Consider the following 14,194-nt stretch of genomic DNA (forward strand, 5'->3'; position numbering starts at 1 on the left):
TGGCTGCCAGAGATAATTCCTGTTTCCTTATTATTCAGAGAAATTTAGCTCACTTTTGCATTAGTCTCAATACTTCAAAAACTCCTAGATCGGTCTGACCCTAATAAAAGTCCCCAAACAAGAAAAACATCTACCCTGAGGTAAATTCTGCTTCTTTGATATTGTAGAAATTGTTGCTTGCTGTGCTGGTTTGTTTGTATTGTGTCCCCCAGAAAAAGCCATGTTCTTTGATGCAGTCTTATGGGGGCAGACATGTTAGTGGGGATTAAGTTGGAACGTTTGGATTAGGTTGTTTCTATGGAAATGTGCCCCACCCAACTGTGGGTGATGACTCTGATTGGATAGTTTCCATGGAGGTCTGGCACCACCCATTCAGCCTGGGCCTTACTAGAGCATTATATAAGCTCAGACAGAAGGAGCAAGCTTGCTACAGCCAAGAGGTACACTTGGAAGAATGCACAGGAGCTGAGAGAGGAGCTGAAGCTTACAGAGACATTTTTGAGATGGCCTTTGAAAGCAGACTTTTGCTCTTGGGAAGCTAAGAGAGTACAAACACCCCGTTTGCTCCAGAGAAGTTAAGAAGGACAAATACCCCAAGAGCAACTAAGAGTGACATTTTTGAGGAACTGCAGCCTAGAGAGGAACGTCCTGGGAGAAAGCCATTTTGAAACTAGAACTTGGAGCAGAGACCAGCCACGTGTTTCCCAGCTAACAGAGGTTTTCTGACGCCATTGGCCATCCTCCAGTGAAAGTACCCGTTTGTTGATGACTTACCTTGGACACTTTATGGCCTTAAGACTGTAACTTCGTAACCAAATAAACCCCCTGTATAAAAGCTGATCCATTTCTGGTGTTTTGCATTCTGGCAGCATTAGCAAACTAGAACAGATTTTGGTACCAGAGAAGTGGGGTGCTGGTGCTGCTGAATTTGCAAATACCAAACATGTTGGAACAGCAGCATTAGCAAACTAGAACACTGGCATTTCTTTTTTTAAATAACAAATTCTTTTCTCTCCAGTTATATGATTTATCTTGGCAATTTCTCCTCCCACCTTTTAGATTTTGTTTTTAGTTCCTAATTCCTGAGGCTTTTTGAGTTCAAATTGTCTACTCTAGTGGTTAAGGAAAACTGATGGTGGATGGCTATCCCTATGTACAGAAGGGTAGCAGCTAAGGTTTAGTTCTCTGGTGAAAGAGATACTAGCCGTTATTTCCTTTTAAAAAATTTTCGGTTAAACAAGTTCCTTATTAAAACAGTTGACTCGAAACAGCATAGTTAAATACTATGTTGAAAGGATGAGATTTCTTCCTCTGCACAGCAAACATTTAAAGAGAGCAAACAGACACCTTTCCCTCTAATCTGTTACCAATTTGCTCCAGTTCATCATCTTATTCACAGATTTAGATTAGACTGTTATTTTGTAATTTGCTCACTTCCTTAAAATGTGAGGTCAAAAACCTTCCTGGGAAGTTGAAGCCAACTTGGTATCAAAATGCTTCAAGTGACTTCTTGGCCAGTGACTGTTGATTAACTTGCTATCAGTAAGGAAGGGTGCCTGCTTTTCCTTCTCAGTTAATACCCTCCTTTGTCTTTACAGGCCAGAAAAGGAAGTGACAATATGTGGAAGCATCTGTGATGGCAATCTCTTTTTTTATCTTCCTTTCAATAAGAAAGCAACTTTCCATTTTCTTCGGAAGGATAAAATAACCACAAATAGCTTTCTCTCAGTTAATTGGCTGAGAGATCACTGGCATTTAAGTTGAAAAGTACAGTTTACAGATTAAATACAATTAAAAAAATTCCTTTATCAGTTGCTCTCATATATAAACTCTGTTAAGCTCCAAACTGCCTGCTGGTATAGCAAAATGTAACTTAAATTTTTAGGCAGAAAACAATTCTTATTATTTTAAGTAAGGGAAGAATTTCTGTGTGGCTGGTAGCACTCTGGGATTGAGTTATGGAAAATAGGGAATTGAATCATGTATGTTTGGGAGTCAGACAGATGGGGGGTGATGCAAAAGCGTATGAGCAAAGCTGAAGGCAGAAATGAGAATAATATGTTTCGATGACTGTGATAAGTGCAGTTGTGATTGATTTGAAGAAAACCTGGAAGAAAAATTAGAGTGAAACGTATCAATCAAGTAAACAATATGTATTTAGGATCTTCCTATGTGCTAGGCACTGCTTCAGGCACTAGGGATGCAGTGGTGAACATGACAAAGTTTCTGCAGTCAAGGAACTAAGATTTCTTGGGGTGGGGGGAAGACAAGGAGAGGAAATTACCTCATGAAGAAAATAATTTCATACTGTAATGAAGTTTAAAAGAAATGCAACAGGCTACAGCCATCAGAATTTTAAAATTCGTACTCTTTTAGGTAAACGTAGAGCAAGCATCTCATATGTTGCATCTTTTATTCTTGCCCTTAATGTCTGCACGTCTACTATTATCCTCAATAAGAATTTCCTAGTAGGAGTCTTTTAAAACTATGTGCCCATTTTGTGAAGGTTGGTTTAGTTAGCACTCTTATAAGCCCTAAGTCCACTTAACTGTCACACATAAAGGGCAATACATTTTTGCAATATGCAGAAAATGATTGATTGAGGGCACATGTCAACTCCCCTAATTGTGTCCTAGTTGTGGAAGCCTCACTTTTCCTTAGGAAATCAGCATGTGACACATGACCACCTGACATGCATTGAGTGAAGATGACTGTCAATTGCTGGGTTAAGATTTATAGGAAATCTTCAGTTCTTTCTTATTTTTTAGACAAAAATGTAAGTTCTAAATATTTTCATTTCATCCACTCGTAGGGTATACATACCCTACTACAATAGGGAGGACCTGGGGAAATGATGGCTATTTTACTACGAGTAATAAGGGAAGGAGAATCTGTAAAGAGGCATTTAAATTGAAATTCAAATGATGAGGAAGGAATAGCCATGCAAAGAAGAGTATCTATCAGTGAAGCAGAGACGCAGGGAATATTAAGGGAATAAAGGATTTATTATAGGAATCAGATCTTATACAACAAAGGAAGATCTGGGGACATGAAAGTCTAAAAGGGAGAGACAAGGGATTGAAGAAAGTATTGCTGACCAGTCCATGAGAAGCACTGGAATAGCTGGACAATTCAGAGCCTGTGAGAAAACTCAAGAATCCAAGCCTATCCAGGTGCCGAACTGAGACTGCTAGGAGTCTATGGAATGCTATTATCCCTGTGTAACTACTGCCTCTGTAGTCCATTGCCAAATATCTCATAGAACACGCAGGACCACGATGGTCAGGAGGCCAGCATTTGGGAAGATGATCTGAACACAGAGGAGGAGAGCAAAGACAAACTGGGATCCACTGGGTACCACTGTGTCTGTCTGTCATTACATTTACTCAAGATTAATAGCCACTGCTTCACTTCTGCCTTTCAAATCTCGTGCAAGTTCCTCTTTTAGCTAACTCCAATCCACAACCACGTAGGATAGGAAATTCTGAGAACACAGTGCCCATTTAACCAATAGAGAACAGTATATACAAAGGCCCTGAGAAGTAAATGAACTTGGTGTGCTCAAGAAACAAAAACATGAGACTGAAGCTTAATCAGTCAGGTGGAGGGTAGAGAGGGAGACACAATCAGAGAGGTAGGCTGAGTCTACCTCATGTAAGGCCTTGTAGGCCAAAAATTTTGACTTAATTCTAATGGCAGAATTTTAAGCAAGGCAGTGGTATTGTATGAGGTAAGCTTTAGAAAGTTCTTTCTGGCTGTTATGTGGAAAACGGATGATAGGGAGCAAGAGAAAAGTTGAGGAAAAAGTGGCAGCTGGGAAAACAAGAGGCTATTGAGGTAGTCCAGGAAAGAGACAACGGTGACCTGGACTAGGAATATGAAAATGTAGATACTGAGACTTGGTTCAGCAGGCTTTTGGTTTGATCTATCTAGCATATTTTTTCAGTCCTGGAAACATTTCTGTGTGTGTGAGATGTGAACACCTTCTGTTGTAACTGGTGGAGGAGGGTTGGACTAAAATTGAATGCTTTCTATGCACCCAGATCTATGCTGGGTATGTACCTCACTACAGACTGAATGAGGAAACTGAGGCACAGGGAGGTTAAATACTGTACTTGAACCAAGCTCACACAGCGAATAAGTGGTGGGCTTCTGACCTGGCCCCTAATCCAGATCTCTCAGAATCTACAATTTTAGCTCTTTCCATCGTACCCTTCTGCCTCTCAGGTGGAGGCCCTGTGGGTGTTCATATCCACCATCAGTGGCTGATACCTGCCCAAACATCACACTTGCCTGGCCCATCTATCTCAAGTGTAGAAGGCTGATAATCTTTATCCACTTTCAGCCCTCTTCGAGACACCACACTGCATATTATCTCTAGCCCAAGTTTCCTGAACTCTTAATAATATTTAAACATATGTAATTTTAGGAGATGAAAAGGGGTGAGGACATTTTTGTTTTCCTAGATGTATACTTCACTGGGAATAGCATCACTCTTGAAGATGAAGAAACAAAGTGCATTCTACTTAACTCTTTTAAGTCAATATTGTTATAAAGCAGAGTTGTCATATTTTCCATAGAAGGTTTTTTCTTTTCCAAAACAGCCCTTTAGAAAGTGTCCATGTCTTTATCTCAATTAATGCTACATCTTGTCTGAGAGGAGAGCTAAAAGGCAAATGAATAAAGACCAAAAAAAAATCAGGATTTGTTTTCTGAGCAATGGTCTATTTATTGATACCAATGTCTTTTAACAAAGAAAGTATTTCAGAGTACAAGGTATAAACGTCAGTGTTTCTTTGAACTCAATTATTTTCTTAGAGGATATAGATGTATACATACATGATGAATGATTATAATGTGTGTGTATATATATTTATAATAGATATTTAATAAAAATATGTGGTCTTTGGTTATCAGTTACACAATGTCCACTTTACCTGTGATTTGTATGGTAACTGGGTTGCAGACTCTCAAATTGTGGAACATTTAGATTTTTCAGGAGTTACACAAAAAGAACTGAAGAGTTTCATAATTAGATAAGGGGTTTCTTGGGTGGAATTACCACCGGGTAGCACTCAAAATCATCTGCAGTGTGAGGAGTGACAAAATTTGAGAACATAAGTAGAGGCGTAAATTCTAGCTAAAGACATCCTCTCCTACACAATTCACTGAATCCTCAGGGGTTTCCAAGCCCTGCAGGGGTTTATTGGGCACCAAACATGCTTCCACTAGCGGGATTGCTGCTTCCTCCAGCTTCTGGTGTTTTGCTGCTCCCTTTCTTCTTGAGAACTGGTATGGTAATTGATAATCTCCATACTTTACAAACTCGGAAACAAGTTAAACTGACAGTGAAATTCATTATTTTCCTAAAATGAATTTTCACAAGGATCTTGGTAACTATCTTATCAGATCACATGAAGCAGAGGCTTGTCAGGAATGGTACTGAAGGAAATTTTGTATTGGGCGGGGAAAGGTTGGACACCAGATGATCTCCAAAGCCCTTTCCCATGGTAAAATGCTGTGATTTTAGGTGTCTTGTATATTTTAAGAAAATATCCCAGAATATGCACAAGTGTTTGAAACATGTGCTTCTTATTATTGGAGAGGCCAAGTTAATATCCTGTTATTGTAGGATGGGGAAGTTGCATCACCCCCTACCCCTGCAGTGACAGTGGCCTGAAAATAATGAGTAAAAGAGGTTATCACAGGTTAGACAATATGGAGTAGCCAGTAAATGACTAACCCCTGCTCTGAGGAGATGGTCTCGTTGTCCTCCTACCTGTAATGACTGCATTTAAGAAATTAATCAAAACCTAGCTCCACAATATATTAGGCATTGTGGCAGATTCATGGAAATATAGTGTGGCCCCTGCCCTCAAGGTGCTTGCAATCTGGTTGGACAGACAGAATAAACACACAAAAATTAATTAGCTAACAATTAAATTCTCCCCATGTGGTACTGAAAACAATTGAAATAGGGGTTTTAAGATAATTCAAATGTCCAGAAAGGTTTTATTTAAGAGGCAGGACCTGAACTGAGCCTTGAAGACTTGATCAAGTGAGAATGAGTGGGGAAAAGAAAGCATTTCCTGTGGGGTGCTGGGGAAAGGGTGAGAAAGGAGCAACTCCAGGTGGGTGAGAGAGTATGATATGTAGCGGAGAGGAGGCAGACTTTGAATTGTGGTATGATGGTGAAGAACTGATTTGACTGAAGCAAAGGGGAACAGTACGAAATAAAGTGGTCAGCCTGGGCAGGCAAGATGTAGTCACATTAAGGAGGACCTCAAAAGTCAGACAGAAGGTTCTGAAAGACAAGCACTAGTGATCTTCCATGGTAGTCCCCAGAAACAAACAAGGCAGATCTCCCAGATACATTGTGTGGGAGGCTCATAAACTGATTCAAATACAGAGCTGGCAGCCATGGCAGCTGGGTGAGATCCAGCTCAATTCCAAGCTGCCTGGCCCACCTGCATGCTGACAAGCTTAAGGCTTGCTGACATGTGCTTCAGAATACTCTCTAGAGGCTGCAGTTACTGACTCAGGAAGCTTAAGGCTGCTCTCCTAGCAGCTGTTGTATGTGGGATGCGGGTGTATGGGCATTTGTCCAGGTGTGGGTGTTACTATGATTGTGGTCTTAAGCATGATAAAATTCAGGAGAAAAACAATGACAAATTATAGGCTCTACAATTCTTAATATTTGGATTTTAAAAGCAACTTTCTAGCTTTAGTTATAATTTCTTAATGATGTTCTAACTTCTAGTAAAATTAACAAGCTTATGTATTAAGACACCTTCCCCTTTTGGGGTTATTTTTTTACAACTAAAAAAAAAAACGTTTTCAACGCAGAATACTTGTTGGTAAAGTGGCCTCTTAGGTAGACTTCTTTTGACGAGGATGTTGAGATTTTTTGACTTTTAGAACTTTCTTGATTTTTTGATGTTTTTTCCCTTTCTTTTGCTTTTTCTTTTGGCTGAGCTGCAAGGAGAGGGAAAATAACAGATAATGCTTATCTTATCATTTTCCTTCCTTATACTATATTTGGATTTTCCTGACTGTGGTCTTTCTTTATCCTCAAAACTGGTTTAAAGTTACTTCTCTCCCAAAGGGGTTCCTTTTGATTCTCTCTACTTTGCCCACTCTGAGAAGGAGGAAACAGCCTTCTAAATGGTCTTCACATGTCTATTCTCCTGGATTATTACAATTCTTGCCCCAATCCTGCTTACCATCCACTTGCCACCTTTACAACCCTCTGAGGTACGTACTATTATCACTTGTTTTTTACATATGAGGAGACTGAGGCTTTGAGAGGGTGCTTGCCCAAAGTTTCACAGCTAGTATGTGACAAAATGACTAGTTTCTCAGGCTCCAGATCCCAAGCTCTTAACCACATACTCTGTGGCTGTCTTCAAATCCAGCTCCACAGCATATCATACAGGATCTTTCCCACTCTGGTCTCATCTACTTTTCTACCTTCAATCCCTTCACTCCCTCCACACAACTTCCAGCCACATTACTTTAGGCTCCCTGAACACAGCAAGCTCTTGTGTGAATCTACATTTTTGTTCATGCTGTCTTTACCCTCTTGATGAACTACTTATCTTTCACGAACCAAATCAAATGTCACCTGATCTGAGAAGCCTTCCTTAACACTCACCCTGCACCTGAGGTAAAGTTTATTACTTCTTCCTCTGTAATCTTCAAGATTCTTGTACATATCCTTGTATTTCTAATATTCTACCATAACCAATAGTTAGCATATTTGTCTCTATTTGCTACAGAGGGAAGGGACCATATCTTATTACCTTTGTATTTTCAGTGTCTACCTTTCAATTCAATACATTTTTATTGTACTGAATAAGAAAGACAAGCTCCCCTCCCTCATGGACACACATTCTAGCTGGGGAGAGATACAAGTGATACAATATGCAGGGATGCAATTATACTACTATGTGGTGACATCATTCCAGGAATAAAACAGGAGCACAATAGTATGAATGAAAAATTATCCTAAAATGAGCAGTACAAATTCTTTTTCTTCCAAAGTTGATTTCTTAAAAAAAGAAAAATTCCTTTTTACCAACCTGTTTCTCCCAATCTTTCATCAATTTCTTCACATATGTTGAATCTGGGTTTAGACATGTTTGATCCCCATTCTTCATTGTAGCACTGCCAAGGAAATAGTAATGTGATTTTTTTTCTGTAGGTAATTGCTTCATCTCCCCTCACCCCCTAGAAAACTCAGCTTCCCAACTAGAATATATTTATATTATCACTATAAATATCTGAGACTTCCAATATTTTTCCTGTCTTCTTATTTTCTAAATGAGTGAGTAGACTTAAATGAATTGCTAAGATAATACATAAACCTAAATTTAAAAAACTCCAACAGGTTAATGCTATGGGAGAAAGTTACATTAACAGGATAATATTGGTTCTATTCTGCTGGAAATAGTTACTTATGTTCAAGTGGAGAAGCAAAATAGACAAGTTATCAATGTAAATACTTTTCAATGGAAATAATGAAAATCAGCATGAATTTTGCTGAGTTTCTCAATGAAAATATTTAAAATATAATCGAATGTTTTACTAAAGACAAAATTAAGAGACTGTCTCAGAGCAGAACATCCAGGACTAATTTAAAGGTTTTTTTCTTTGATTCCTCTGTATGAACTGAGACTAAGAGTAGCCATTCTGTACGTCATCCTTGATTTAGGTATCTTAGGACTTAGAACATGCATATTCTTTAAGCTAGCAATTCTATCACTACAAAGGTAATAGGAAAGAATTAAAGATAAAATATTGCTACAATAACAGTTTGATTTCAATAGCAGAAACTTGGAAATAACCTACATTTCTAATAATAGGAGATTGATTTTTGTATCATACCTCCATATGATACAACATAATTTGGCCATTAAAATGACATTATTAGGGAAAAATGACATTATGAGAGATTTACTGACATAAGAAAATGTTCGAGATGTTAACGTTAATGACAATGTTAAATGAAAAGCAGATTATAAAACAGTATATAGAGTATGACTTTTTTTGTGTGCACGTGTGTGTGTACTTGGAAGATTTGGAAGGAGTTAACAGTATTTGTTAAATTAAATTAAAGTGATTTTTATTTTATTCTTTTGGTTTATCTGCATTAATCGTTTTCTACAATGAACATGTATTACTTTGTAATACTTGGTTCCTGAGTTCCACCAGGAAATTCCTTGTTTTTTAGAAGAAGAAAAGTAAGGTGTAGACCAGATTTGTGAAGGGGCTAATCATCTGAATTTTAAGTGTATATATGGGTAAGTAGTCCAGGGCTAATATTCACACTAAAATTAATGTCCCTTCCAATATGGCACATGCATGTCAAATGGGCTTTTACTTACATGATTTCAGTTTTCTCACAGGAAGGGCTTGGAGCAAATTGTTTAAGATCTTTCAAAGATTGCTGATGGATTGTCTCTTGGCTAGCGTCGATGCAGGAACAGCGTCCATTCTTCATTATTAGAGTTCCTAAGGGAAAGCGTAAGGGTAGAAGATATTGGTTTAGGGAAATATCTTAATTTAGGAGATTCATCAAAATGATCCAATTGTCTTAATAAAAATTACTGCTATCATTTACTGAGTTTTGGCAAATCAGCCCCACAAACTTTTAAGGTAGGTATTAACTTCATTTTATCATTTTATAGATAAGGAAGGTAAGGTTCAGAAAGATTAAGTAAAGAACAAAGTCATTTAGCTTTTAGGGAGCTGGGTCAGAGTTTCAGTTTGAGTCTCTCTGAGTCCAAAGGCCTTGCTATTAACTAGAATATCTTACAACCTTAGGAGAAAAAGAGACTCATGATATTTAATGAACAATTATCACAGACCAGATACAGACACAAAGATACCTAATGTGCAAATTCATGTGTGATATGCGAGCCACAGTTTCTTACAGAACTTCCACAGCCCTGACTACTTATTTATTCATTATTTATATCTGAACTTAGTGGAATGGAGTTGGTGTTGGTTTGAGCAGAAAGCTCTACTTATAATCAATTATCACCACCATCTTCATCCTCATCATCCCCTACTGCCTTGCTTTTATATAGTGCTTTAGGTTTTCAAAAACCCTTTAAAATATGTTATCTTCATTCCTTCATTCTTTCATTCATTCAACATCTACTTATTCAGCACTTACTATATGCCACACATAGTGTGGTAGGTAGAAAAGGTGTAATACAGAATCTCCATTTTACAGAGGAGGAAACTGAGGCCTAGAAAGGTTAAGTAATTTGCCCAAGGTAAACAGATTAGGGACAGCCTCTTTGATTATTAGATCTGTGAGCAGTCAACCACAGACATACTTATCAAGAAACAATAGCAGGGTGATGAAGTTAATTGAGGAGACAGAATCTTTCATCTCATTGTCATTCAGTTCAACGAACATTTATTGAACACTTACCGCCTGCCAGGAATTCACATGCCTAGACTCAGAAGACTTGTGTTTGACTTGGCAGGTCCAAGTTATGAACTTCGGATAGCTGATCACATCACTGAGAAGCTTTTATGAATGACTCACATCACTTTCTGATGCATGCAGAACATTCATCTTTATCGGATGAACCAAGAGGCTTTTATAGTGATTCATATCTCTCACTTTACTAACCTAATATAACTCTGAATTCCTTACCTTGAACTCCAGTCAGAAACAGAAAGATGATACCCAAGAGGAGAGAAACACCACTTTTCTTCATGGTGATAGGATCGTGGTCTACTGAGTCACTTCTGTATAGGATTTCAAGCCTGAGAAATTCTTTAGAGAACATGTTCCTGGGAATCATATTTATTTAGGAAATCCATTTCCCTCCTAAACTCTGATTGGTTAGTGTTACTAGCTGATCTAGATAAACTGACTACAAACTTGATTGTGCTGGGGGAAACCCTACTCTCAGATCCAAGGGAATTTCTGCATTTTTTATTTCCATTTCACATAAATGGGTGGTTTATAGTAAGGGATGTGAAACCAACATCACTGACAGCCTTTAGCACACTCATAGCTGCTCACCTGAGTGAAGATTAGGTTATATAATTGTTTTGGTTTGCTAAAGCTGATGAATTGCAATATACCAAAAATGGATTGGCTTTTACAATGGGGATTTTTTAACTTACAATTTACAGTTCATAGGGTGTAAAAATGTTCAACTTAAGGCATCAACAGGATGATACCTGCACTCTGAAGACAGGCTATCAGCATCTTGGACACATGGGAAGGCACAGGGCTGGCATCTGCTTGATTTTCAGCTTCTGGCTTCAGTGGCTTCCTCTCTGTTTTCCATGTGTCCTTTCTCAACTTCTCTGGTGGCTTTTTCTCTAAACTTCTCTGGGGCTTTTTTTTTTTAGGGATTTATTTATTATTTATTAAATTTTTTATTATTAACTTTAACATATATACATAACAGTGATAACTTTCAAAGTATGATTCAACAAGTAGTTAGAGAGTAAATTTCAAAGAATGTCATGGGTTACAGTTCCACACTTCAGTGTTTTTCATTGTAAAATATATCGTATATCGTATTTCATTGTAAAATATATCGTACATACAAATACTTTCAATTGTAAAATATATCGTACATACAAATGCTTTCAATGTACAGCTTGACAGTTATACAGGTAATTTCAAAAATTGTTGTGGATTACAGTTCCACAGTCTCAGTTCTTTCCCCATTATGCAACATAAGGTGTATACAGAAAGGTGAGGACTTTCAAAGCACAATTCAATGGATGTTATAGGTTACAGTTCCACCATGTCATTTACCTCCTTCCAGCCATTCCAACACCCCAGCATCTAGAAAATATATATTTATATAAACTTTCACCATTCATAGACTTTTGTTAAATCTTATCTTGTTTTCTGCTACCCCTTTCCTCTCACTTAATCTCTTTCTCCATCTTCAAGGGTAGCTAGGTAGTGAGCACCCTAACTTGTTCATATTGAAAGGGGGTGTCAACAGTATGGGGAAGGGGCTGCATCTGACTGTTGATCTTAAAGTGGCTGTTGCCTCTGGGTTTCAGGACTGGTCTGGCATAGGAAACCTCTGGTGGATTTAAGTTTCCGAAAGATAAAACTTGGTGAGTGCATCTTTTATAGAATATCAGGTAGGAACCTAGGTATTTGGGAACTACTTTTGGTAAGGGCCTAGTGTACTGTGGCCATTTGAGATGTCTAGGTGGAGCTTGCATAAGAGAAACCTCAAGGGTAGCCTCTCAACTCTATTTGGGATCTCTCAGCCACTGTGATCTCAGCTTGTTACCTTTCTTTTTTCCCCTCTTTGGTCAAGTAGACATTGTCAATCCCTTGCTGCCATGGCCAGGCTCATTCCTGGGAGTCATGTCCCTCATGGGGATGAGGTTAATGAATTTATTTGCCAAGTTGGGCTTAGAGAGAGAAAGGTCACATCTGAGCAACAAAAGAGGTTCCCCGGAGGTGCCTCTTAGGTATAATTATAGGAGGACTCAGCCATCCATTTACAACCCTAAATTTCACAAGAGCAAGCCTCAAGTTGAGGGCTTGATTTATTTTGTGGGTTCCTAAATTTATGTAATATATATTATATGCCAAGATAAACTGTGAGTTTTTTACATTATCTTCATTTAGTTGTACAATCATCATCACTCTCAACTTTAAAAAAATGTCATAACATAATACATCCCGGAGCTCTCATCAGCTGCTAATTATTCATTCTCTGGGGCTTTTTTCTGTCCTTTATCCTTTTCATAAAGAAACTTCAGTAAGAGCATTAAGACCCACCTTGAATGACGTGGATTACATCTCAATTTAAATAACCTAATCAAAAGGTCCTACCCACAACACATCTATACCCACAGGAATGGATTAAAAGAACATGATCTTCTCTGGGGTATATAACAGCTTCAAACTAACACAATAATAAATATAATAGTGTCATGCCACAATGGTTGGAAATATAGTTTCCAGATGGGAAATATTAAAGTCTAGATAAATAATACACTCTCAAATCCTCTCAATATTTGTGGCAAATCCTTCTGAATAATATTTGGCTACATTTATCTTTTCTTATATTGCCCACCCAACATTTTAAAGCTTCTTAATTTCCTTAGCAAGCAGATCGTTTTCTAATAGTGGTAAGTTCATTTTATTTTTATGTAATTGCTGCTACAGTTTATTATTTTTAGATGATTTTATTAGTTAGAGAGTTCAGTGGCATGTAACGGAGACCAAAGTTAATAGTGGCAAAACAAGATAGAAGCTTATTTCTCTATGACAGAGGACCAGGGGTTGTATAGTGGCTCTGTTCCATGAAGTCTCCCAGACTCCTTCTATCTTGTTGCTTTGCTACCATCTCTAGGTTTTGCTGCCCTCATCCCACATGGTCCAAAGTGGCTGCCACCATGTCCACATTCCAAGCATAGGATGAACAGAATGCAGAAAAAGGGCACATTCTCTCTCTTTCAGACCCATCCAGAAGTTGCACCCATCACTTTCCATCACATCTCATAGGCCAAAACTTATTCACATGGCTATACCTAGTTGCAAGGGAAGTTAAAAAATGTGGTTTTTATTTTAACTGATTAGCTAAAAATTAGAGGATCCATTACTGTAGAACAATACTTCTCAAACTTTTTTCATTATTGCCCCCTCAGGAGAAAAATTTAATTAAATTCAATTAAATTCAATCAATTAAATAATTAAAAGATATAGAAAATTTCTCCCTAATGAGAGAAATTAAACACTAAGAAACACAATTTTGTTCAGTAGGACTGAATTTTGGTGGGCCAGTAATCATTGTGATATCTAAGTTAGTTTAGGCCACCTCCAACAACCAAGTTTTGTCCCTTTGAGGGAATATCGCATGCCCCTCTCCACCCCTTGAGAATGCATGCTGTAGAATAAGGGGAGAACAGATATTAGCAGTTTCTGCCACATGAGGCACACTTTTGGTCTGGTTTCTATATGAATTACTAATGCCTGAATAGAAACTTAAGACTTATCTTTAAAGAAAACTTTGATGACCTTTGATGCAGCTTATTCATTTGGTTTCTCTTAAGTTCGATGCATACAGTGGAGTTGGGTTCATGTCTCAGCTTTGCTACTTAATGACTGGGCAAAGTACTTAACTTCTGAGTCTCAGTTCCCTCATCTGAGAAAACCAACGAATTTCACAGGTTATTTTTA

General features: G+C 38.0%; 2 protein-coding genes across 4 annotated transcripts in view; one reads left to right on the forward strand and one right to left on the reverse strand.

Annotated features, from left to right (window-relative positions):
* Positions 1 to 4,733: 4,733 nt before the first annotated feature.
* Positions 4,734 to 10,782, reverse strand: CXCL9 (C-X-C motif chemokine ligand 9). Its single transcript, XM_037830011.1, has 4 exons — positions 10,673 to 10,782; positions 9,387 to 9,513; positions 8,082 to 8,166; positions 4,734 to 6,975 (listed from the first exon to the last, which is right to left on the reverse strand). The coding sequence occupies exons 1-4, from the start codon at positions 10,734 to 10,736 to the stop codon at positions 6,871 to 6,873; spliced, it is 381 nt and encodes a 126-aa protein (XP_037685939.1). The 5' UTR covers positions 10,737 to 10,782; the 3' UTR covers positions 4,734 to 6,870.
* The window catches only part of ART3 (ADP-ribosyltransferase 3 (inactive)), a 161,540-nt gene continuing 154,531 nt past the window's right edge, over positions 7,186 to 14,194 (forward strand). For all 3 annotated transcript variants that reach the window (XM_037830007.1, XM_037830009.1, XM_037830010.1), the window contains exon 1: positions 7,186 to 7,254. The gene's annotated coding sequence lies outside the window, so the exon portion shown is untranslated. The remainder of the gene's footprint in view (positions 7,255 to 14,194) is intronic.

This window comes from Choloepus didactylus, chromosome 3 (assembly GCF_015220235.1).
Source record: "Choloepus didactylus isolate mChoDid1 chromosome 3, mChoDid1.pri, whole genome shotgun sequence".
NCBI classification, from domain to species: domain Eukaryota; kingdom Metazoa; phylum Chordata; class Mammalia; order Pilosa; family Megalonychidae; genus Choloepus; species Choloepus didactylus.